General features: G+C 55.3%; 1 protein-coding gene across 3 annotated transcripts; it reads right to left on the reverse strand.

Moving 5' to 3' along the window:
• Window positions 1–1,641: 1,641 nt before the first annotated feature.
• OTUD7B (OTU deubiquitinase 7B) lies at window positions 1,642–22,706 on the reverse strand. 3 transcript variants are annotated; one of them, XM_057421819.1, is made up of 12 exons: window positions 22,497–22,706; window positions 18,029–18,199; window positions 17,114–17,329; window positions 11,052–11,153; window positions 10,158–10,285; window positions 9,382–9,494; window positions 8,754–8,881; window positions 7,974–8,123; window positions 7,441–7,555; window positions 6,327–6,411; window positions 5,022–5,714; window positions 1,642–3,660 (listed from the first exon to the last, which is right to left on the reverse strand). In XM_057421819.1, the coding sequence occupies exons 1-12, from the start codon at window positions 22,567–22,569 to the stop codon at window positions 3,460–3,462; spliced, it is 2,175 nt and encodes a 724-aa protein (XP_057277802.1). In that variant the 5' UTR covers window positions 22,570–22,706; the 3' UTR covers window positions 1,642–3,459. The 3 variants fall into 3 exon arrangements, with proteins under 3 accessions (XP_057277802.1, XP_057277794.1, XP_057277813.1); XM_057421830.1 differs by lacking the exon at window positions 1,642–3,660 and adding an exon at window positions 4,417–4,758; XM_057421811.1 differs by having other exon boundaries at window positions 3,523–5,714.
• Between the last annotated feature and the right edge of the window lie 1,334 nt (window positions 22,707–24,040).

A 24,040-nucleotide genomic window follows, 5' to 3' on the forward strand; every position in this document is an offset into this window, starting at 1 on the left:
GGTGCATACAGCTCCCAGCACCCCATAAGGGATGGATGGTGCAGGTTGGGGTGCATCCAACAGCGCCAGGCCCCCGGAGGTTTGGACGCTGCGGGATGGGGTGCACCCAGCACCCACAAGTGACGGTGCCCACCAGGCCCCGCGCGGGGCAGGGCTCCCCCCGCGGCCTCTCCTCGGGACGCGCCGCTCCGTGACTCAGCGCCCAGGAACGGGTTCTCCTCCCAGCCCGGAAACAGCAGCGGCCCCGCTCCCCGCGGCCACCCCCAGCGCCATGGAACCCCCAAAGCGCGCCCAGAGCCCCCGGGCTCAGCTCCTGCTGCGCAACACGGGGTGAACCCGGAGCCAGGCGCGGGTTTGGGTGCGGTTGACCCCAGGCTGCTCCCTCCTGCGCATCCCAAAGGAGCGTGGCCGAGTGCCTGGATCCGGCACTGGGAGATGGGAGGAATTGCGTGCAGGGACTGGAGCCAGGGCTGCTCTCCAAGGGCAGCGCCGGCTCGGGGTCACCCCGGGACACCCCGAGAGCCGGCACCGGCACAGACGTGGCGCTGGGAGGAAAGGAAAACCCTGGGAGCTGGGATAAAGAATTCCAATGAAAAGAGCCGGTGGGAAAGCGCTCCGGGCTCTCCCAGCCCCAAAAGTTTCCATTGCCCCGGGATCTGCATTTCCAAGCAGCCCCCAAACACAGCCCCAAGGCTGCGTTCATCCCGGTGAATTTTCCTCTTTCGGAAGCATTTAAAGCTTCAGCATCCAGCAAAAGGGCTGGATTTCCTTGGGAATCAAACCAGCTGAAGCCTCCCCTGCAACTGCAGCCAGGAAAAGGCTCTTCCAGATCACAAATGATGATGATGGGGGGGGTTTGGGGGAGGAGGGTGTGCTTCTTTAAATGAAAGCCTGATTCTGGTACCTAAAGAGCCAGAATCTCTCATCCCCAGGGAGGAGGATGCTGCCCTCAACAGAGAAGAAACCCCACTGATGTGATGGGGGGGATGAAGAGCAGGGGGATGAAGGGGGACCTTTCCCACTCCCACTGGGGCTGAATTCCCGGGATGAAGGGAAGGAAAGAGGCACGGCTGCTGAGGGCTTCGTTAGTTGAATGTGGTTTATTGTCAGTGAGTCTATGGTAACACAAAGGAAGGATGCAGTGTCCAGCCCGCGCCACGCCGGCCGCTGCTCCCGAGGAGGAACAAGGACAGAAATCACCAACCGAGGCTTTCATTGACCATGGAACCAAACGGGCGAAAATGCAGTATTTTGGTGAATTAAACGATTGCAGATTTAATTCAGGTCACTTTGTGTGGGGTCAGGGGGAACCAAAGCACCCCCTCAGCCTTCCCCAGGGCGATCAGTGAAGGCAAATGCTCCTTCACGCAACTCCAATGCTCTTCAAAGGGTTTTCCCACACCCAGGGCCTGATGGCACCAAGGTTCCTTCCAACCACACCATTAAGTGCACTTAAAGTCAGGTCACAGCCTCTCCCATGGGAGAAACCCCTCCTTAGGACAGGTTTGGTGCTTTTCCTCCAGGAAAGGTGCTTTGGAGCACGAGCTGCTCCCTCCCCATTGAATCCCACAATGGTGCCAGTCCCACGCTGGGAATCATGGAATGGTTTGGGTTGGAAGGGACCTTAAAGCTCCTCCAGGACACCTTCCCCTAGAGCAGGTTGCTCCAAGCCCTGTCCAACCTGGCCTTGGGATGGGGCTGAACACACCACAGGGGTGTTCCTGAATCCATGGGGAATATCTTCTGTCAATAAATAGAGTTTGTATTTAATAATCCCTTAAAAAAACAAAGAAAGAGGAAGCAAAAATTCCAAGTTTCACCAGAAAGGAAACAAAAATGACCTGAAAAAATCCTTTGTGGTTCTGAAGGTGCCACTGGTTCAGCTCAACCCAACCGGGGCTTGGGGCTCTTGGGAACAGCCAAAACCCTGCTCTCCATAGGAACACCTTCTGCAAAGGTTTGTCCCCGGCACCAGAGCCCCACTTGGGTCATTTTCTGACCCAAATTCCAATAACTGCCATAAAACCCAGGTGGTCCCACGGGATGGGGACACATTCGTACCCGTATCCCGGCCTCAGACCTCCATACAGTCAAACCTCACCAATATGAACACAGAGCACCCGGCCCAACTTGATTTACCCCCCAGAACTCCCCCTCAGGAGGAGGAAGAGTGACAGCAGCTCCGGTAACATGGGATTTGGGATGGTTTTCCCCTAGGATGGATTCCTGCTGCTGGGATTCGCTGTGTTTCCCCCTTCAAGACAATATTCCTCACAACTCTGTCACATGGACAAGTTAAAGCAAAGCTCCCCTAAACCTCCACTGCTTTACCAGCAGCACTTTGCTACCATCAGAGGCCAGGAGTATCATCACGAGCAGGTCCAAAAATCCCCACCACACAAGCTTCAGCATCCATCAGGATGGGGTCTCCCAAGAAAAAGAGGGATTCCACTCCAAAACAACAGGAATCTCTTGGAGGAAGGGGTCTAGAAACCAAGTGACCCCCCTATACAGTGAGATTTGGGGTTTTCTATGCCTTAATATTTGGGGTGAAGCAAGAGATTGCTGCAGGGCAACCGCAGCGCTTAACCGGTGCTCCACATCCTCATCCCTGTGATGGAATACATCGGAATTCCTGCAGTTTGCAGGAAAACCCTGGCACAGAGCCCTCAGTATTTAATACCTGTTCCTTCTGCATCGCGCTGGGCAAGGCTCCTTGACCCTTGGGGATTGAATAAACCCAAAGAGAACTGCTTCAATCACAGCTCAACCCTCACCAGGATAGAAGCTGTTGACAAGCAGCTCCCATGGCTTGATCCAATCCAGCAGGACCACATTCCCGCATCCTCCTCTACAAAAGGCCTTCATTGGGTTCTTTAGCCACATTAAACTGTAAAACGTGTAGGTTAGAGCCAAGCCTTGGGGTACTTGGGAGAATAAGGCTTTGGGTGATTCCCCAGTGCTAAGTACACTTTCGCCTCCTCTGCCTGGCTCTCTAAGCCCTTATCACCAGGCTGGGCAGTGGGTTAGGAGGGATTTGCATAGTTTGATGCCTTCGGACAAAACAACCCCAAAAACAGAAAAGGGGGGAATGTTGTAAAGCTCTGATCAGTTTCGGGCAGGGTTTATTCCCTGCAGGAAAACGCTGAGCCAGGATGGAGGCGGGAGCTGCAGTTCCAAACCTAACCCCAAGGATGTGTGCAAACATCGCAGTGCTCAATGCAACCCACCGTGCGAGACGGGAGCGGGGCTGGGATGGGGGGGAGAAGGGGATGGAAGGGACCACATGAAGCGTGTGAGCGAGTTAAAGGTTTGCTTGGACTTCAGGGTTCACTCTTTTTTAGCCCTATTATCAAAAATATCCTTTAATATTCCTCAGCCTAAGGTCAGTTATCGTGGCTCAGCAAAATGGAGCCGAGTTAATTCGATTCAGCAGAACGGAGGTAGTACAGAAGTAGCTCAAGTAGAAAGAGTTATCGCGGGGGGGCTGTGTCCACGGACACTTGTGGATTTACCTCCCGGCGCTCCGGGATGCTCCTTGTCCTCTCCCACTTCCCCACACCGATGGTTATTGCTGGCTGGAGACACTGACCTTGGTTCTCGTCTCAATCCTAAGCCGGGGCGGCCGTAGCGCGGACACAACGGCTTTGCACAGTACTTCTGCAGGGAAAAGAAACTCAAAACCACTCGAGCACTGTGAGCACCCCCCTCTGTCCCCCCCACCCCAAGAAAGAGTTGAAAAGTAACGTTTTAAACCCAAAGTTGAGCCCGTTGGAAGGGCAGAGCCCTGAGCCCACTCTAAAGGATGCTCAGAGACATCCAATGCGGCCGGGCTTGGGTGAGTTCAGCTGAAGAACCAAACCCAACAATGTCCGGTTCCAACCACGTTTTGCTCAGTACCAGCCAAAAGAAACACAAACAAAACCGGCTGGAATTCCAGGGTCACAATCCCAAGGTTTGTGACGTTCAAACTGGAATTTTGGGGCTGTTTCCGCTGGGTTCTGGGCTGTGACATGCGAGGCCGGCGGAAGGGCCCGGCGGGGCTCTGCTCCCTGTGCTCCCAAAGCTTTGGTCTGGTTTACTGAAGGATCCCCCCCAACTTCCACCCTGTGCTCCCTCCCCAAACGGCAGGAGAAGCCTCTGGAAAAGCTTCCTCCTCCTCCTCCTCCTCCTCCTCGCAGGGTACTCCGGAGGGGAGGCTGGTTTTCCTCACCCCCTCTCCCTCCTGCATCACTTCCATCACACCAGCCAAATGCCGCTTCTCATCCCAACCAGCCAGATCCCTGCTCCCTCCTTCCACAGAGAGGGAGAGGAGCAGGGTGGGGGTGTGTTAAAAACCATAATATATATATATTATTGCATTCCCCATCTTTATGGGTCTCAAGATCAGCGCCGGGGCAGAGCGCTCAGAACCTGTGCACCAGAGCTTCCCGCTCCTTGCGTTTCAGCTCCTCTTTGTAACAGCAGGAGCAGAAATTCCCAGTTTCTGGATGTCCATAAAAACTGCAGTTCGGCTGCTTGCATTTGGTCTGCTGCACACTGTGAAGGACTCTGCTTTTAGCTCTGTCTGCCGGGGTTCCTCTCTGCGAGCCGTCCTGCTCCAGGTAGTCCCGGTAGCCGTTGCTGTGCGGGGGGAGGCAGGCGGAGCCGTTGCACTCCGGTGGGTAGGTGGGATGGATGTCCATGTCCGTGGGGGAGAACCTCCCGAGGTGGGAAGGGCTGGTTTGGTAGGGATTTGGCCGGGCCTGGGTGCAGTGCCTGGGTAAGGTGGCGTAGGGAGGGAGGTTGGTGCAGGACCCCCCCGCTACCTGCCGCCTGCCGTCTTGGTAGCTGGGGGGATGTGACCCTTCCATGCTGTTGACCATGGAAGGTCTGGGAAAGGTGAAAACTCCCGAATAACCAGAGGGAAAAGCTGCTATTTTAGCACCTATGGCCACCTCTGGGGTCTGGATGGTGTATGCAGGGGGAGGCTGGGGGAAAGCGGGGTTGAGCATCACTTCCTCACCCTTATGGGTGTTCACCTCCGGCTCCAGCTTCTTGGCAGGGGCAGCGCTGCCCAGCGCCTTCTTCTCCGCTTCCTTTTGCTTCTGCTCAGCCATAAAGCGCTCCTCAGCATCCAGAAGGTACCTCTGGATCATCTCCTCCTGGTACTGGTGCCGGTTGCTGGTCTTGAGGTGGCCGACAAAGATGAACTTGCGCTCTCCCTGCATGGCAGCCCGCAGGATGCTCAGGCTCAGCCTCACGTCGTTGCTGTACTTGTAGGGATCCGATGCCTTTTCCGGGGTTGCTTTACGCGGGCAGGTTTTCTCCACAGGAGCTGACAAATCTCCTTGGGAAGATTCCTCTTTGCTGCCTTTCCTCGCCTTCAAGGAACCTTTCTTCTTCTTCTCCAAGGTATCTCCCTGCCCGTTGCTCACGCCGCCCTTGGTGGTTTTGCTGTGCATCAAGCCGCCCATGTTCTTTTTTAGCTTGCTCCCCAAAGTCTTCCCGAAGCTGCCCAGCTTATTGGCAACCGAGTCCACCCGTTTTTTGTCCTTTTCCTTATCCTTTTCCCGGTCTTTCTTTGGTTTCTCTTTGTCCTTGCAAGCTCTGCTGCCCCCATTGCTGGCTGAGCTGCTGCAGACCGACTCCTTGTCCGACTCTCCCGACTCAGCAGCCGATCGAGCATCGTCACCAGCGGAGGCCGTGGGGGATTCCGGCTGTGCCAAAGGTGCCTGGGGAGGAAGAGGACACACGTTCAGGTCTATCAGGTCCCTCAGATGAGGCTTGTCAAGCTGAAGGTGGAACAGAGAAGGGGGTGCTCGCCTCCTGATGCTCAAACACACCCCAGGCAGCACGTTCCCAGCAGCCGTCTGGGTCTCGCTAAAGGTTTTGGGGGACAAAGCCAGAGCAGAAGAGGTGCTGCTGGCGACGAGGAGCCAACACCCCCCTCCTCTGATCACCCCATGGGCATGACTGGCATCCCCTTGGGGTCACAGCATCTTCTGCTGCTCCACGTCAGTGGCTGGTGCATTGGTGAGGCTGAGATGGGGAGGGGGTCTCCAAGAAACACCATGGTGAGGAGGGCACAACCAAACCATCACCACTGGAGCTACAGAGAGGACACTCTGACCACTGCAGACAGCCCAAAGCAGCTCTTATTTAAGCTGGGGAGTTCTCTCCTTTCAAACAGGGGGAGGCATTAACAACACCCCAGGCTGTCAAGGGCTGCTGGGCACAGCCAAGCTCACGTAAAGAAGAGGCCAGATGAGAACCCCACCTCTGCCCCCTGCGGAAAGGAGCTTTAAATAATTGAAGAGGAAAGAGAATCCTCTTTGTCTCCTCACCTGCGTGTCACAAGGCAGCGTGATCCATTTCACTTTCATGTAGCTGTGCAGCAAGTGCAGCTTTGCCTCCAGGGACAGCGTCACACTGCAATCGAAACCAAGGCTGGGTTAGAGGCAAGTTTAACAACTGAGGCTCCCTTCCCCACATTGAGTTATTGTCTTTGCATGTTTTCATGCAGCAGGAGACAAAAGGCAACGTTTTTGCAGCCTTCCAAACCTTTCAATTAAATCCCAAATGAAGAAGTAAGATTCCTGAACGGCAAAATCAAGCTGCTATGAAAGAAGCTGAACTCCACAAATAAACTTCCTTGCCATGAGACAAATAACATGTCAGAGATTTAAATAGCGCTGGTTTCCAAATGATCCTCCTCTCCACAAAAACCACTTCAGGAAAAGCTCCAGGGGCCCCGGCTCAGGGATATTTGTTGTTATTGTCCAGGAGGAACAGAAGAATGGAAAAACACCCCTTGCTTTTGGTGTCAGTACAGTGGCTGCTGTGCTGCTGCTTCTCGTTTCTGAGCAATGCTTACTGTGAACTCATGGATTCAGAGCAATGAAGCTCAGGAGATGGCACAGCCCTACCCAAGGTGTATGGAAATCGTGGAATCATGGTATCAGCCAGGGTGGAAAAGAGCTTTCAGCTCATCCAGTCCAACCCTTGCCCCAGCACTGCCAAGGCCACCACTGCCCAATGGCACTGAGGGTGTGTGAGCACTTGCAGGGCCGGCGACCGCAGCCCTGCCCTGGGCAGCCTGTTCCAATGCCTGAGCACCCTTTGGGGCAGGAATTGTTCCTCAGCTCCATCTAACCCTGCCCTGGTGCAGCTTGAGGCCGTTTCCTTTTGCCCCATCCCTTGTTCCTTGGGAACAGAGCCCAGCCCCTCCTGGCTCCATCCTCCTGTCAGGCAGCTGTAGGGAGCCATCAGGTCCCCCCGGAGCCTTCTCTTCTCCACCAAGCCCCAGCAATTCCCTCAGGAAATCAGGGCATCAAATGAGAATGAAGTTAAAGATGAAGTTGCTCCATCTCCACTGAAGAGGGGTTCAGCTTCCATCCAGACACATGAAATCCCAGCTGGGGACAGAGCAACAACCCGCTCCACTTGGGGATTACCAACCTGGCCAGCTTGACATTGTCACTGTCGTCCTTCCCCCACTGCCACTCCTTCCCGGGATCCACAGCAAAGTGCACAGGGAGCAGCTTGTGCTCAGAGTCTGTCAGGGGGATCACGGCTGCACAAGGGACAAGAGCCTGCTTTAATGCCCAAAAGGACAAACATTTTGCTCTGGTACCCATCAAGAACACCACTACTGATGACGACCGGCGTCACGCAGCGACTGCCCGTGCTTGGGATCATAGAATCCTCATGGAATCACAGACTGGTTTGGGTTGGGAAAGACCTCTTTAGAGGTCAGCTAGTCCAAGCCCACTGCAATGAGATGGGACACCTTTCACTAGAGCAGCTTGCTCCAAGCCTCATCCAAGCTGGCCTTGAACACTGCCAGGGATGCGACAGCCACAGCTTCTCTGGGCACCCTGTGCCAGCGCCTCACCAGTAACCCACCAGTACCTCACCAGTACCTTACCAGTACCAGTCTTCCCTCCCAGGGCTGCCCTCAATGACAGATCAATATAAACCTTACCACCCACCTTCATCCTTTGTGGTCTCCTTCTGCTCCATGGATACCAGGGCAGAAAAATGGGCTTGGTCATAAGCCAGTACCAATGGACAACGATGGCATTTGTTGGCTGGGACTTCCAGAGGAAGGTAGATCCCTCCAAAGGGAATAGGGGCAAACGCTGGGAAGAAATCAGGGTTATTTTTCACAAGGGGTTAAAGAGTTCAGGGCTGTTTATCCTGCAACTGCTCCGGAACAAACTGTGCTTCATTTAAGGTTTCACCTGCAATTATCTGTCAGCTTGAGAGCCACCAAAAAGCCCCAAACCACAACCCAAAATAGACACTGATTTCACACCAGGAGGAACACAGCTGCAAAAGGAACCTGGATTTTCTATAAAAAGCCCTTTTACACTGCTCCACCACAAGACAACTTCAATTGTGCACCCAGAATTATGGCAACTGACTCAGCTTTTCAGACAGGAAATTAAGCTTGCTAGTGGCAAATGCAACAAGCAGGGACCTTTCCAGCTCTACACACACGTGTGGGGGCCAAAGAGACAGGAAAATACCCAACCCATCATGCAGATGTGCTTAAGAACAGGAAAAGAGCAGCCTGTGATGCTGAGCTGGGTCTCATGCCCTCTGGGGGTATCTCTGATCTCTGCTGTCTGCTTCAAGATGAGCTTCACTGAGCAAAACGACCCCATGGAAACGGCTCCTGAGCCCATGAAAACCTGCCCTAGTGAGGAAATGTGCAGCCTGAGCATGCCCAGCTCATGAAGACCTTCAGAAGAGAGCGGGATTCTCACCTTCTCCCCCCGAGTCCCGCAGCATCGTGTCTGCCACCACCACGATGGGTCTCTTCAACACGTGGGCAAGGACGAAGACGTGGAACTCCTCCAGGCTCTCATACACGGGCTCCTCCGAGCTTTCCACACTTTGGGAAAGGAGAAATTCATTGTCTTGTTTGATCTCAGCTCTTAAGTTGCCATTTTAGATGCAGATCCCCCCCCCCCCCCCAGAATGTCTTATTCCAAGACAAGGGTTTGTATCCAGGGAATACCATGCTGCTGCTTGGCACTTCTGGGAGCCTCTTATCTAAAGCTGGTGTTTCTCTGGACAGCAAAGTGCCCTTGAAATACAGAGTGGGCACTGCAGAAGTTCTCAGCTTCCCTTTATGACCCTCACTTAGCATCCATCATGATGGAACAGGAGAAAAGCCTTCATCTGCTGCTCAATGCATGGGTTACCCCAGCAAAAGGAGCATTAGAATCACTTCCTGTGATGCTTTAGGGACCTCTTGCTTTCTCCTGACCCTTAAACCTCCAAGGCAGCAATTCCCAGCCTTGTCCCTTGAGGATCCACCTGAACTGTGAGCTCAGGGGGGGATATTCCCTGTGCTTTAGCTCCCGAGGTGCTGGTTTCCCACTCACGTACCCTCCGCAGCCGCTGCCGTTGGTGCCGTAGTGCACGCGGGGCTCGCTGGATGCCAGCTTGATCAGCTCGTTCCACTCCTTCTGCCACTCCTCCTCCGTGTAAACCAGGCCAGACTGGAAAAGAGCACAACAGCCCCTAAGTCAGGCCAGGAAACACCGCCCAGCCCCTGCAGCACAGCTTTAGACACCCAGGCACAGCTTCTCCCCACGGATTTAGGCAACAAGAATCACTGTGTGATGCAGGGGATGTGCACAGTTCTGCACCCGGGTTCTCAAGGCAGCCCAGGGAGAGAATCTGGCTGAAAGCCTGCTCTTTGTGGGGTGGAAGCAAACACTGGAACCCACGGGATGAGAGCAAACCTTTACTTTTACACTAAATCCTTCCAGTCTTAGAGATGACATCATTTATTGACAAGAGACAATGGGACGGATCATAGAATCCCAGCATGGTTTGGGTTGGAAGGGAGCTTAAAGCTCATCTAGATCCATGGGCAGGGACCCCTTCCACTGGAGCAGCTTGCTCCAAGCCCCTGTGTCCAACCTGGCCTTGAGCACTGCCAGGGATGGGGCAGCCACAGCTTCTCTGGGCACCCTGTGCCAGTGCCTCAGCACCCTCACAGGGAAGAGCTTGAAGCATTCATTTTATCGTGGCACAACCAGGGAGCTGCTCAACATCATCGTGACCTGATCACGACAGGAAGCACCTCCCACCCCACAGGATGTTTTACCAAGACCTTTCCCCTCTGCAAAGAGGACGGGCTTTGGTTTGGGTCCTACCTCCTTATTCTGCTGTGTTTGCTGCCAGCGCCACCTCCGCTTCAGGGCTTCCCTTTCCACGCCTTTATCCATCAAGGTGTAAAGGGATTTGCGGAGCATGAGATCTCTATCATGGAACCCCCACATTCCTGCATTGAGGAAAGAAGAGCAGAGGATGAGCAGCAGCTGGAATTGCTCCATCGATCTGCCACGAACCAGGGCAAGTGGGAAACAGAGGCTGGGAAAAGCAAGTTCCTCAGTCTGGATACCCCAATTCCTGCTTCAAAGCCTGCGTTTCCCACCTGGCTGAGCCTTCCCGCAGCTCCAGATGCTGCCACCTCGAGTTTCAGCCCACAGACACAGGAACCCCTTGTTCCCCAAATCACACGCTCCTTTACACGGGGGTCTGATGGGAACAGGAGACCAGAGCGTGTGAAACTGTGGTTTCACCGGCTCTGGAATCCCAACACAAAACCCTCCTGATTTAGCAGTCTGGAAGCCTCGGGACGTTTGCTACGGTCACAAGTGCCAAGATGAAGGCAGGGGAGATGAACCCGGGCTCTTGAAACTCCAACACACACGAGGAGGGAAGGGGTGGCTCCATCGCTGCACGTTTCCTTCAGGAATCCAGGGAGACTTGCCAAACGGACAGGAGGAGTGCTTTGGAAGCCCACAGGCCATCAGCAGCCTGGTTCCTTCAAGCCATTCCCCTCCCACAGAGCCTGAGCATTGTGACTGCTCACACACCTACAGCTGCCATGGCTGGGATGAGCGGCAGCATCCTGCTTTCCCATAGGAATGGCTGGGAAATGCTGGGTGCTGCTCCTAAAGGATGGGTCCTTCCCAGGCTCAGCCGGAGAAGGGAGATGTGTGTGAGCAGGTCTGAAGTGAACCCGTGCTGGAAGCCAAGCTTACCCAGGGAGGCAGCGTGGAGCAGGCAATTCCCGTCTCCGGTGGTGGCCAGGGGAAGCAGCCTTTGGCAGCTGGGATCCACATTTGCCCACCAGTTCAGGCGACCTGTGGAAGCATTTAAAGGCATCACAACAGGGCCGTGTCACCCCTCAGAAGCCATCAGCGAGGATGGAACCTGCTTAGTTTGCAGGGGGACCACAGGAAGAGATGAAGAGCAGTTCCATACCCATCCTGGGGCGGGAGGAAGGAGGGAGGCACGGTGGTAGCAAAGCAACAAAGAGGGGAGATAGGAGCTGCAACACTTGATGGGGATGCAGGGGAATGGCCAGGCTGAACAGGTCGTGCCAATTAGAATGAACAGGTCGTGCCAATTAGAATGAACTACAAAGAGGAGCTAAGCCAGCTGGGATTTTAACCCAAACCAGTGTTCTCTGACTTACTCCTCTTATTTCAAAGCCATCAGGCTGCAAACACCTCCAAGTGCCTCTCAAAACGGTGCTCAATAACTTTTCCAGTTAATAACTGCTTCTCTTTTCTTCTTCTTCTTCTTCCAACCAACCCCCTAACGAAGCCACCTCATTGTCCCCTGCTCCTGGGGTAGGTACAACACTCCAGGCCTTTTGCTGACGCCAGCAGCTCTACCAATGCAAATGCAAAGTGACAGCGCTTGAAGCCATTTCAGTCTAACAGCTCTTTGGCAATATAAAGGCACTTGTAGTCATTCAAGCCAAGAGCGGCTAAAAATAGAAGCAGGGAAGAAAATTAGCATCAAATACAGTGTGGCTGGAGGTTAAACATTCATCAAGGAAATGAAGCTGGGCTGAATTAGGACTTTGAACTCCCAACCCAGCCTTGTCTCGCTCGGCTGTGCCCTCAAACCCAAGCTCTGCCTCCTTTGGCTGTGACTTTATCCTGCAGCAGATCCCGTGCAACAGGCAGCTTATTTTGGCTGGGAGAAGCAATTCCGGCTTCCAACAAGTTGCGTTTCAATGGCTCGTGCAGAAAATCAGCCCTTTCCCAGCATTTCCACCTGCATCCTGCATCCAGCTCTGGGGCTGCAGCACCAGAGGGATGTGGAGCTGCTGGAGCAAGGCCAGAGGAGGCCATGGGGATGCTGCAAGGGCTGAAGCAGCTCTGCTCTGGAGCCAGGCTGAGAGACCTGGGCTGGGGCAGCCTGGAGAAGAGAAGGCTCCTGAAGGGGAGACCTGAGAGCAGCTCCAGTGCCTGAAGGGGCTGCAGGAAAGCTGGAGAGGGGCTTGGGACAAGGGATGCAGGGACAGGCCAAGGGGAATGGCTTTAACCTGCCAGAGGGGAGACTGAGCTGAGCTCTTAGGCAGAAGCTCTTCCCTGGGAGGGTGCTGAGGCGCTGGCACAGGGTGCCCAGAGAAGCCGTGGCTGCCCCATCCCTGGCAGTGCTCAAGGCCAGGTTGGACACAGGGCTTGGAGCATCCTGCTCCAGTGGAAGGTGTCCCTGCCATGCCTTTAGATGGGCTTTAAGGTCCGCTCCCACCCACCCCATGCCATGGTTCTACGATTCCTAATGAATTTCCCCCTGCTCCCAGGCACAGGATTGCTTAGAACAGCTTGCACCGCTGCAGCAACGGCAGCTGTGCAAGAACCAAACAGAGGAACCCGTTTTCCAGCCTCCCTAAGCACAGGCAGACGCCGAGCAGCAAAGCTCAGGGCAGGCAGGCGGCTCCGTGCCGGTCCCAGCATGGGGCTGCAGTGCTCAGAGCAGGCTCAGGACACCCGCCCTGCTCAGCAAAGCCACCGGCTCTCCCCCAGCATTGCTCCTGAGGGAGCTGGGAAGGGAAGGGAAGGGAAGGGAAGGGAAGGCTGCGGCCGGCAGCGCTCGGCTGCTCTGCTTTGTGGTGCTCCCGCAGAATTCCCTGCTCTGCCCCACAGCAGGGGCAGCCCCGCTCCTGGCTGGGGCAGGGGAGGTTGTGCAGCCTCCCACTGAGCCGAGCTGAGTGCTGCGGAGGGGACACACCTTGGGGAGGCATCTGCTGTTTGCAGTGTGGTCACACTGCAGGTCCCCAGCGAGGCAAAGCCACTTCGGGCAGAGCTCCGCTTACACGGGAGGAGCCATGTGAGAAGCAATCACATTCCCCAAACCCAGGAGCAGAACGTTCTGCTCCTGTCGAGGCCGTGGAAAGGCCCCTGCAAGTATTCAAACCAACATTATTTCTCTGCATGTGGCTACTGGGAGCAAGCCCTGGAAGCTCTAGGAGGAAAGGAACTGGAGTGAGGAGCACGAAGGATGCTCCTGTGATCGAGCAGTGAGGTTGGCGAACGCTCTTGTGCTCATCTGGAAACATCCACCAGCATCAAGAGACTTCCTCTGCACCCAGCACCTTGCATCCTGTGCTCAGCTCTGGGCCCCTCGCTACAAGAGAGACCTTGAGGTGCTGGAGCGGGGCAGAGAAGGGCAATGGGGCTGGTGCAGGGCCTGGAGCACAAGTGATGGGGAACAGCTGAGGGACCTGGGGGGGGGTCAGGTAGAGAAGAGAAGGCTCAGGGGGACCTGATGGCTGCCTACAAGTGCCTGACAGGAGGATGGAGCCAGGAGGGGCTGGGCTCTGCTCCCAAGGAACAAGGGATGGGGCAAAAGGAAACGGCCTCAAGCTGCACCAGGGCAGGGTTAGATGGAGCTGAGCAACAATCCCTGCCCCAAAGGGTGCTCAGGCATTGGAACAGGCTGCCCAGGGCAGGGCTGCAGGCACCGGCCCTGCAAGTGCTCACACACCCTCAGTGCCATGGGGCAGTGGTGGCCTTGGCAGTGCTGGGGTAAGGGTTGGACTGGATGAGCTTGAAGCTTTTCCAACCTGGTTGATGCTGTGACTCTCTGGGGGCCCAGTTTTGCTACAGTTCATGTGTCTGTCCCTGCAGAGGTCAGGAACCAGCACACCAAGGTGTGTGCTTGGTCAAACACTGCCCTTTCTTCTAACAGGAATCATGGAAATAGGTCATGGCCATGGGCAGGAACAGAGACGCTGCTCCTCCCGAGGCCTGACTCATCCAGAACCCAAATGGCTTCCCTAAGGCTACCAGGGAATCCAGCACCGTAACTTGTGACGAAGGCAGCATTCCCAGGGATGACCTGGCCCTGTGCTCCTCGTGCTGACGTGACAGATCCAGCACCAACACCCACCACAACCTATGGGCAGTGGCTGGGCTTCCTCCCCCCATCCGAATCACTGGAGGAGGCAGAGGAGCAGGATGAAGTGGGCACCTAGAAGTGGGCTTCAGAAGCGACCAGAAGAGGAAGGCAGCTGGCAAAGGTGGCATCTGTGCTGAAGTGAGCTCGTTTTGCGCATCCAAAATGAGATGATTCACCTATTAGCAATTTATGAAAGAGGCAGAGGTTGCCTCTGATCTCTAATCCTGAGCCCATCTCTGCTGAAGACAACACAAACGCTTCTGTGGCAGGATCTGGCAGTGCCAAGAGCTCCACTGACTCCATCAGCAGCTGCTTTCTCCCCTGTTTAGGGAGGATGGGAATCAAAAGCTTCCAACCAACCCTGCTGCTGCTCTGCCTGCCCAAACCATACAACCCACGGCCATGCTCATCTTGACCAGAGCTTGGTCATCTCCCTCCTGGCAGCCAGGACTCAGCCTCTTGGTCTTGCTGCTGAGGATGACAGCAGAGGGGCTGAAGGCATCGCAGCAGTGGTCCAGCAGAGCCCAGCACCCAGCTTCGGAGAAGGTTTTGCCTGCTCGTCCAAGCAAGGCGGACCCAGACGCACCTCTCCTGCTGCAAGGAACCAGTCCAGGCAATGACTTATAGGTGAAGCTATGTGGATGCCAGGTAGGTAAGACAAGAGGGGTTACGTGTACACACGTGCCTCTGCTCATGCACGGCCTGAAAGGCTTCCCAAAGCCTGGGTGATGCGTTCCCAACGCACCCATGGCTCTGACCGCCCGCTCCGAGACGCGGCACCCGTCCAGCCCGGGAAGGAGGAACCCGCTGGCTGCTGCTCCCATGCCGTTCCCGCAGGGAAGCTGATCTCCAGCTCAGCCCTTTCTAACAGTCTACCTGCAGGTGGCTACTAAAGGTGCTGAAGTGTGAAGCTCCTTTCTTGCCAATACACCTGGGGACTTGTGAAGGTGGGCCCTGAGCCTGCAGTGAAAGCCTGAGCTCCGCGCCAAGGCAAAGGCATCAAACTCTTCAGCTTACAACCAGGAATCTTGCTCTGGCAAAATGCTCCCTCAGACCGGATAGGAGGAGGGGATTCTTCCTGCTGAGGGTGGGGAGGCATTGGCAAAGGCTGCCCGGAGAGGTGATGGATGCCCCAACCCTGCAGACACGCAAGGTCAGGTTGGCTGGGGTTTGGAGTAACGGGGTCTAGGAGAAGATGTTGGAGCAGGGGTTGGACTGTTTGCCCCAATAGCCTCAGGCACTGCTCCTCCAAATGTGCCACAAGAGAAACAAACCACCCTGCAGCTTCAAGATACAGGGCTGGGCTTCCCCCCTCCAGGGTTCTGACAAAGAGCACCAAGGCCAAGGTTTCAGCTCCACCAAGACCTCTTCATCCAGCTCAGCCTGCTCAAAGCGTTCCAAGAGGCTGTCATTACAATTTACAGCCACTTCACTCTGCCACAGTGGTGCAAAGGGATCTCGGGAGAGAAGATCTCAACGTTTATTAGGCTATAAAACACTGCTTTAATCCCCTGAGGACAGTGCGCACTAAATGTGTAACGGGAGTCACCGTAGATCACAGCGCCACACTCAAACCCTTCCTTTGAGTGAGGATGGGAATAGTTTCTATGCAGAACACCCCTTTCATCAAGAGAAACACCCATTTATACCAAACCTCAGCAAGCTGCTCTAGTGGAAGGTGGCCCTGCTCATGGCAGGGGTTGGCACTGCATGAGCTTTAAGGTCCTTTCCCACCCAAACCGGTCTGTGATTCCATAGGATGTGATTCTCTAATGCAAAGAGAGTTTAATGTGAAGCTTCCCCAGCACGTGGATGAAGAAAGCCCAGAGCCCAGTTCCCTCCTTCCCTGAATCCAGGGTGTGGATCAGGGTGGTTTCTTTGCATCACGCACACGGAGGAGCAGCGAACGCTGCTGTAATGAGAGCGGCTGGATCAAGTGTTCATTTCCAAAACATGAGAGTACGGATTACAGCACCACCTGAGCAGGAGAGGGCTAAAATCTGGCATCAAGGATATGAGTTATCTCGGAGGGAAGAGCTCTCTGTGTGCATCGGGGATGGGAAGAGGAGGTGTAACAGCTCCTGACATCTTGCCTGCGGCTCTTCTGCTGCCCACCCCATGGAAGCTGGCCAGGGAACGCGGATTAGGTTCTCTCTGGCACCCATTCACCAGCTCCATCTGACTCACAGATCACTTAGCAACTATCCAGGAGGAAACCAGCAGGTTGGAAAACAAATCCACCTGCACTCGTAAAGCAGCTCCTTCCCAGGCAAACAGAAGAGTTTCCATAGAATCCCAGCCTGGTCTGGGTTGGAGGGACCTTAAAGCTCATCTAAAGCCATGGCAGGGACCCCTTCCACTGGAGCAGGATGCTCCAAGCCCCTGTGTCCAACCTGGCCTTGAGCACTGCCAGGGATGGGGCAGCCGCAGCTTCTCTGGGCACCCTGTGCCAGTGCCTCAGCACCCTCACAGGGAAGAGCTCTGATCTCATCTCTGTCTCATCTCATTTCCTGCGCTGAAGCAGCACATAAAAAGCATCATCCATCTGAACCGTTTGGAATGGCTTCCTAACGTTTGCAATGAGCCACTGTGTGTGTTAGGCTGGAATTTCTTCCCCCCCTTCTCTCAGGAACACTGTCGGGATGGCGCTGGGCACCGGGAAGCTCAGGGTGGGGATGAAATAATGCAACCTGTGATGAGGACACCCACAGTTTATGCACATTCAGTGTCTGCAGGCAAAGTGCAGCAGACTCTTACTCAACTCTTGCACCACGCTATGAAAAGGCACGGAATAACACCCATCCCTGCCATGCGGTGGCTTCTCTGTGGCCTCAGGCTCGCTCCTGTTGGCACCGCTGCCACACTGGCACCATTGCACTGCGTTGGCACGAAGCACAGCACTCACCAGCCTGCTCCAGGGCCACCAGCATGGACTGCTCGATGAGGTCCCGCTCGATGAAGCTGCGGAAGTCCTCGGTGTACATGGTGAGGTCGGGCAGCTGGAAGGTGCAGATGGGCATCTCCAGCAGATGCTCACTGCTGCCGTTGCTGGAGACGTGGGATCGGGCCAGGGACACGATGGTGGAGCTGGCGTGGGAGATGCCTCGGGACAGGCGCTTCTCTGAGGGGAAGAGGAAGGGGAGAAGCCACGTGAATGGTGCAGGAGCAATGACCAAATCCCTGCCTTCAGCTCGTGGCTGTTGGTTGCAAGGAGCTGGATCACAGAAGCCCAGGGTTAGCGCTGGAAGGGAGCTCTGCAGGTCACCCAGTCCAATGCAGGGCCACCCAGCGCAGGGCACACGGGAACGTGCCCATGCTGCCTTTGGGATGGCTCCAGAGAGGGAGAATCCACAACCACCCTGGGCCACCCTCAACTGCAACAAGTTCCTCCTCCTGTTGAGGTGGCACTTGGTGTCTGTTAGCTTACGGCCACTGATCCTCATCTTGTCCCTGGGCACCACTGGGAAGAGTCTGGCACCACCCTGCTGGTACCACCTTTGAGCTATTGATGTGCATTGATGGGATCCCCTCTCTCTCTGCTCTTCTCTGCACTACCCAGGCCCAGCTCCTGCAGTCCCTCCTCATCAGAGAGATGCTCCAGACCCCTGAGCATCCCTGTGACCCTCCACTGGACCGTCCCCAGCAGCTCAGGACACAGCACTCCAGATGCAGCCCCACCAGGCTCGAGTAGAGGGGGAGCATCACCTCCGTCGACCCCCTGCCACGCTCCCCCGATGCACCCCAGCATGGCTGCAGCATGTGAGTGTTCCAGGCACCAGGAGGGAGATAGGATGGCTCTGGACCATCCTGTGCCACTGACCTTGCACGATGTCATCCTGCCGCTGCAGCGGCGGCCGCCCGGGGCGCGGCGTCTCCTTCTCAGGGGGTTTATAGGGGCGGCCCTCGTTGAAGGAATGGGGCAGGTTGCCCGCGTGCACTTGCCTCAGCTGCTCGAAGTCACTCAGGGCTGCGCTCAGATCCCAGTTCTTGCCTGCATGGGAAGGTAGCAAGAGAGGTCACCCTCCCAGCAGAGAGAAAGCAAGCCACGTCCTGCCCACACAGCCGGGGAGTCAACCAGGGTGGAAAAGACCTTCGAGATCATCCAGGCCAAGTGCTCCCCAGCACCAGCCCACGGCACCGAGGGCCTCATCTGCACGGTTTGGGAGCACTTCCAGGGACGGTGACTCCACCATTCCCAGGGCACCCTTTAGGTGGATAAACTCTTCCCAGTACCCATCCTAAACCTCCCCTGGTGCAGCGTGAGCCTGTTTCCTCCTGTCCCATCCCTTGTTCCATGGGAGAAGAGACAGCCCCCACCTCACTACAACCTCCTTACAGGCAGCAGTAGGCTACTTCCACAGCTGAAACCAGTACTAGTGCAGTTTGCTATGAAGCAGGAAGGTGCCCAGCAGGAACAAGGGGAGCAGCACCACTCTCACTGTATTTCTGCCCAGGATTTGCACTTCTGCAAGAGAGGGAACCATGAACCTCAAGTGCTCAGGAAGCGCTGGCTCTGTTGCCACAGGTTATGTGGATGCTTTACACCTTGTGTGTGCAGAGACACATCCAGAGCTACATGAACCACCAACCGGTTCAGGTGATAGCTCATGGACAATAAAAGGAGCCATTACGTCTAATTCCCTGAAGGAAACACACTCCTCAGGTATGTAAATCCTTTTGAGAGATGCAATTGGCAGCTTTTAATGACTGACTCCACATGGAAAGTTATTTTTAAGCTTCACCTTTTGAGTCAAGGGGCTATTTTTGGTTGGTTGGTTGGGGTTTTTTATAATGAAGGAATGAATCAGTGTCAAGGCCCGAGAATGAGCCATCAGGTCAAAACTCAACGTGCCGCCACGCCACTGTCTGCTACAGAACGTCAGGGAGGGAGGAGACGCAAATGCTGCCCCACTGCAGCTGCAATCCCCAAGCACCTTCAGCAGCAGCCGCTTCCGAAAGGGAGAAAACCCCTGACCTTTGGAAACTGCCCACGGAACGGTGGCAGCTGAAGGGATTCGTAGATCCCAGTATCCATGGGACAACCCAGGTGTCCACCAGCACCCAGAAAGGACGTCTCTGATGGACTCTACAGTGCTTTTCGTGAGCACAGGAATCACAGAATAATACACTGGGTTGGGGTGAAGGGAGCTTAAAGCTCATCCGGTCCCAACCCCTGCCATGGGCAGGGACCCCTTCCACTGGAGCAGGATGCTCCAAGCCCCTGTGTCCAACCTGGCCTTGAGCACTGCCAGGGATGGGGCAGCCACAGCTTCTCCATTCAACCCATCCCAGTGTCCCTTTATGTAAAACTTCCCTATCTCCAACCTAAATCCCCCTGTTCCAGTCTGAACCCATCACCCCTTGTCCTGTCGCTCCAGTCCCTGATGAAGGCCCCTCTCCAGCATCCTTGCAGCCCCCTTCAGATACTGGAAGCTGCTCTGAGCTCTCCACGCAGCTTCTCTTCTCCAGGCTGAGCAGCCCCAATGTTCCCAGCCTGGCTCCTATGGGAGCTGCTCCAGCCCCTGCTCATCCTCGTGGCCTCCTCTGCACTTGCTCCAGCAGCTCCATGTCCTTGTGCTGAGGACACCAGAGCTGCACCCAGTGCTGCAGGGGGGTCTCCCAGAGCAGAGCAGAGCAGAGGGGCAGGATCCCCTCCCTGCCCTGCTGCTCACCTCCTGTTGATGCTGCCCAGCACAGGGGGGTTCTGGGCTCCAGCTCACACTGTAGCCAGGTTATGGGAGGCTTCTCATGGACCAAGACCCCCAAGTCCTCCTCCTCAGGCTGCTCTGCATCACTTCTCTCCCAGCCTGCAGCTGTGCCTGGGATTAGCCCTGACCCATGTGCAGGACCTTGCCAAGAGAGGTGGCTCACGGTGTTCAGGGAGGTTTTTGTTGCACAGAGCAGGTTTTGCCGGGGCTTGGATGAGAGAAAAGGGAGGTTCCCTCCTCCAGCAGGAAGCCCAATGTCCCTTGGGGACACCATGAGCCAGAAGTTCAACCACAGAGAGACCCGGAGCCTGTCTCCCATGTGATGCTCTAGCTCTCCTTGCCAGAACCCAAGATGACTTGAAGAAGCAGAGTCCAAGGCCAGGTTGAACAGGGCTCAGAGCAAGCTGCTCTAGTGGAAGCCTCCCTTCCTGCGGCTTTAGATGAGCTTTAAGGTCCCTTGCCACAAAGCATCCCACAATTCTATATCCCCCTCCAACTCCACACCTGAGTAATTCACTTCCCACATCTCTTTTATCCAACTGCTCTTGCTAACACCCACCCAACCAGGAAAATCTCCGTGTTTTCCCTCATTCCCACCCCTGGAGCTGTCAACTCCACCGAGGCTGCAGGAGAAACAGCACCAGCTCAGCAGCACATCACAGAAATGAGCCAAAATAATCCACCCATGCGCGAGCAGGAGAGGGAGAGCTCAAAGCAGCATCTGCTTTAGCCTTTCCTATCACCAGCCCCAGTGTGCCTTCCAAAGGATAATCTTAGAAACCCTGAGATGGAACAAAGCAACTTAAACCCAGGAGCCAGCAGGAAACCACAGCCCACAGCCCACAGCGTGCCAGATTCCTGCGTGGAGCGGCCAAAGGGAAAGGGTGAAGCCCTGAGCCCAGCACAGCCAATGGCAGCTCCACAGAGGAACAAGCTCCCCATGGATCCTGCGAGCGCTGAGACAGGGAGGGGGAGCAAAGTGCCTAAAAACATGGATTTGAGCAACGATTTCAGGGCCTTGACTTCATTCTTGCTACAGCATCCAGAGCGGCAGCACCAGGGAGCTGGTGCGGATGCCATGGGAGCATCAGCTGGTGCTGGGATCAGTGACAAACATGACCTCTATTATACAAGAAAAGGGGTGATGGGAAGAAACCCAGCAAGCATGGGCTTGCTTTGTAATTACCAGGTGGGAAAACCAAGCCCCAAAATCATAGAATCGTGGCATGGTATGGGTGGGAAGGGAACTTAAAGCCCATTTAAAGCCACGGGCAGGGACCCCTTCCACTGGAGCAGGATGCTCCAACCCCTGTGTCCAACCTGGCCTTGAGCACTGCCAGGGATGGGGCAGCCACAGCTTCTCTGGGCACCCTGTGCCAGCGCCTCAGCACCCTCCCAGGGAAGAGCTTCTGCCTAAGAGCTCAGCTCAGTCTCCCCTCGGGCAGGTTCAAGCCATTCCCCTTGGCCTGTCCCTGCATCCCTTGTCCCAAGCCTCTCTCCAGGTTTCCTGCAGCCCCTTCAGGCACTGGAGCTGCTCTGAGGTCTCCCCTTCACGCAGCAGTGGGGCAGAATCCTCTCCCTGCCCTGCAGCTCACACTCTGGGGGTGCAGCCCAGCACACGAGGGGCTCTGGGCTCCCAGCTCACACTGAAGCCAGCTCATGGGGAGCTCCTTGTGCAACATTTCTGTCCTCCAGCGTCACAACAGACTCCGGTATTTACTCACCACCTTCTGTCCACATGAACCCAAAGGCAACGCTCATGAGCAGGTTTACAGCTCCAACATTAAGACCTGGTGTCCTTTCTCCTCTACCCTTCCCATCACTAAGTACAGGGTGGAAATTAAGCACCTGCAGCCTCCAGCTAAACACAATCAGGAGTGAGCAACTTCCCAGTACTTTGGAAGAAGCATCAGAGCATCTCAGCACTCTCCATCATCTTAAACCCACTGGTTCTGCTTGGCAGCAGCCTCCAGCCCCGGTGTAAACGGGGCTCTAAGGGGATGCTCTGCCAGGAGAGGTCACTGGCACCCACCAAACAGCACTTTCTATCGGCACAATCAAACCACCGCCACAAGCAGAACAAGATATACCAGTAAAAGCATGGTTTTGCCTGTATAATTATCCCTATACTGCTTCCAAAACACCGGCAGCCTTCACCTAGTGCTGCTCCTTCAGCCCTTGTGAAGGTATTGCTGCTATAAAGGTGTTCCTGCTGTTGGACTAGATGATCTTTTGAGGTCCCTTCCAATCTCTAACATACTGTGATACTGTGATAAAGAAACAGAAACCCTCATTTTTGCCTCCTGCATCAAACACACGCGAAGGGAGAGGATGGAGGGAAGGACAGGGCGCTCCGGGTTGATGCGTCCTCCTTCCAACCACGTAAAATTCATTCCCTGGTGGATGTGTAACAAGAAGCCAAGGCTGAGCGTGAGCAGCCACGCTGCTGAGGGCACAGCTCTAACAGCTCCAGCACCACATTCCCAACCACGGGCAGCTCCCACACCTCTCCCAACGCCTTTGTCCTTCCCTTCAGCCACCGCCTGCCTTCTCCCTGCTTCCCTTCCCAGCCCCATTTACCTTCGAGGAGGTCTCTGGCCAGCCCTGGCTCTGCCCCCGTTGAGCGAACAAAATCCGACAGGACGATGTCCATAGCCGAGGTCGTGGCTCATGGATCCTTCCCGGCAGCTTGGGGTCGGCAGCGCCCGGATCAGCACCTCGGCATCAATCTAGGAATGAAACCAACAGCGCCTGTAGCTCACATTGCAAAGCATAAACCCACCAGCCGGGCCGGGCAGGAGCTGAGCCACCTGATGGCAAGGGAAATACCCCCCACTCCCTAAAATCACTTGGGATTTAGGACTTCAACAATGGATAACTGGTAGGACAACCACAGTTTGTGTTGCTTTCTCCCTGCATGAAGGGGCTGTCATGATGCTGATGCTGCTGGGTACAGCAAGGGCTTAGCAAATTCAGGGTTTTCTTCCTCATTTCAAAGGTGTTGAAGCTTTTATTTCCAAAATGATGGGAAAGTAGCAAGGAAAAGAAAGGAGTTTCTTTGGAAGCAGGAAGACAGCAGGAAGCTTCTCTTTCACCTTTGCAGAGCGCATGGGCGGGCTCCGCTGAGCACCCCAAAATCAGAGCAGAATAAAAGCCCCAAATGGTGGAATTAACAGATGCTGCCTAACACAGAATCCTGGAATGGTTTGGGCTGGAAGGGACCTTAAAGCTCCTCCAGCTCCAACCCCTGCCACGGGGAGGGACCCCTTCCACTGGAGCAGGATGCTCCAAGCCCCTGTGTTCAACCTGGCCTTGGGGCAGCCACAGCTTCCCTGGGCACCCTGTGCCAGCACCTCAGCACCCTCCCAGGGAAGAGCTTCTGCCTGAGAGCTCATCTCAGCCTCCCCTCAGGCAGGTTAAAGCCATTCCCCTTGGCCTGTCCCTGCATCCAAAGCCCCTTCATAGGCAATAACCCCCCAGGTGCAGGAAGAAAGGAATGCACCACTCGGGATCTGCTTCCCAAACCCAGCCTGGCTCATGGATATTACGTGAGCCTGGAGTTTGAATCAGAAGGAGCTGCGATGCTGAGGTGTGTGCTCCTGCTGGCCATCCAAATCCTGATTTTCTGCATTCCTCAAGGCACAGCCGGAGCCAGGAACGGGCAAGGAGCTCTCCAGGAGCTTGGGTTTATTGCACATCAAGGACTGGGAGCAAAATTCCACTCTCAAGGAACCAAAAGCTGCTGGAAAAACAACTCATCCCCAGCTGAAGGAAGGGGTTGAGGAGGCGGTGTCCTGCTGAGGGTGGGAGGGGAACCGGCGCTGCCAGGTGGAAGAGGAAGAAACCTCTTTGTTTTCCTGGAGTCCCGGGGTAAAAGGTCTCTTTCCGGGGTTATTCCTGATGGGCAAAGCTCCTGGTGCCATAAACTGCCTCTTTTCAGGACCATTGCTGAAGACGGGCAAAGCTCCCGGAGCCCAAGCAAGTCAAACAGCCATGCTTTAATCCGGAATTTCCTGGCTTTCTTGGTTCAATGCCATTCTTCAGCATTGTTAGAGCCTAAACCCAGGGCATTTCAGACAGCAGAACTGGGCAGGGAATTCCTGCTCTCGCCCCATCACCACCAT

The sequence above is a fragment of the Pezoporus wallicus genome, unplaced genomic scaffold (genome assembly GCF_028554395.1).
Source record: "Pezoporus wallicus isolate ANWC-B61680 ecotype Strahan unplaced genomic scaffold, APGP_CSIRO_Pwel_v1 contig_9473, whole genome shotgun sequence".
Taxonomy (NCBI): domain Eukaryota; kingdom Metazoa; phylum Chordata; class Aves; order Psittaciformes; family Psittacidae; genus Pezoporus; species Pezoporus wallicus.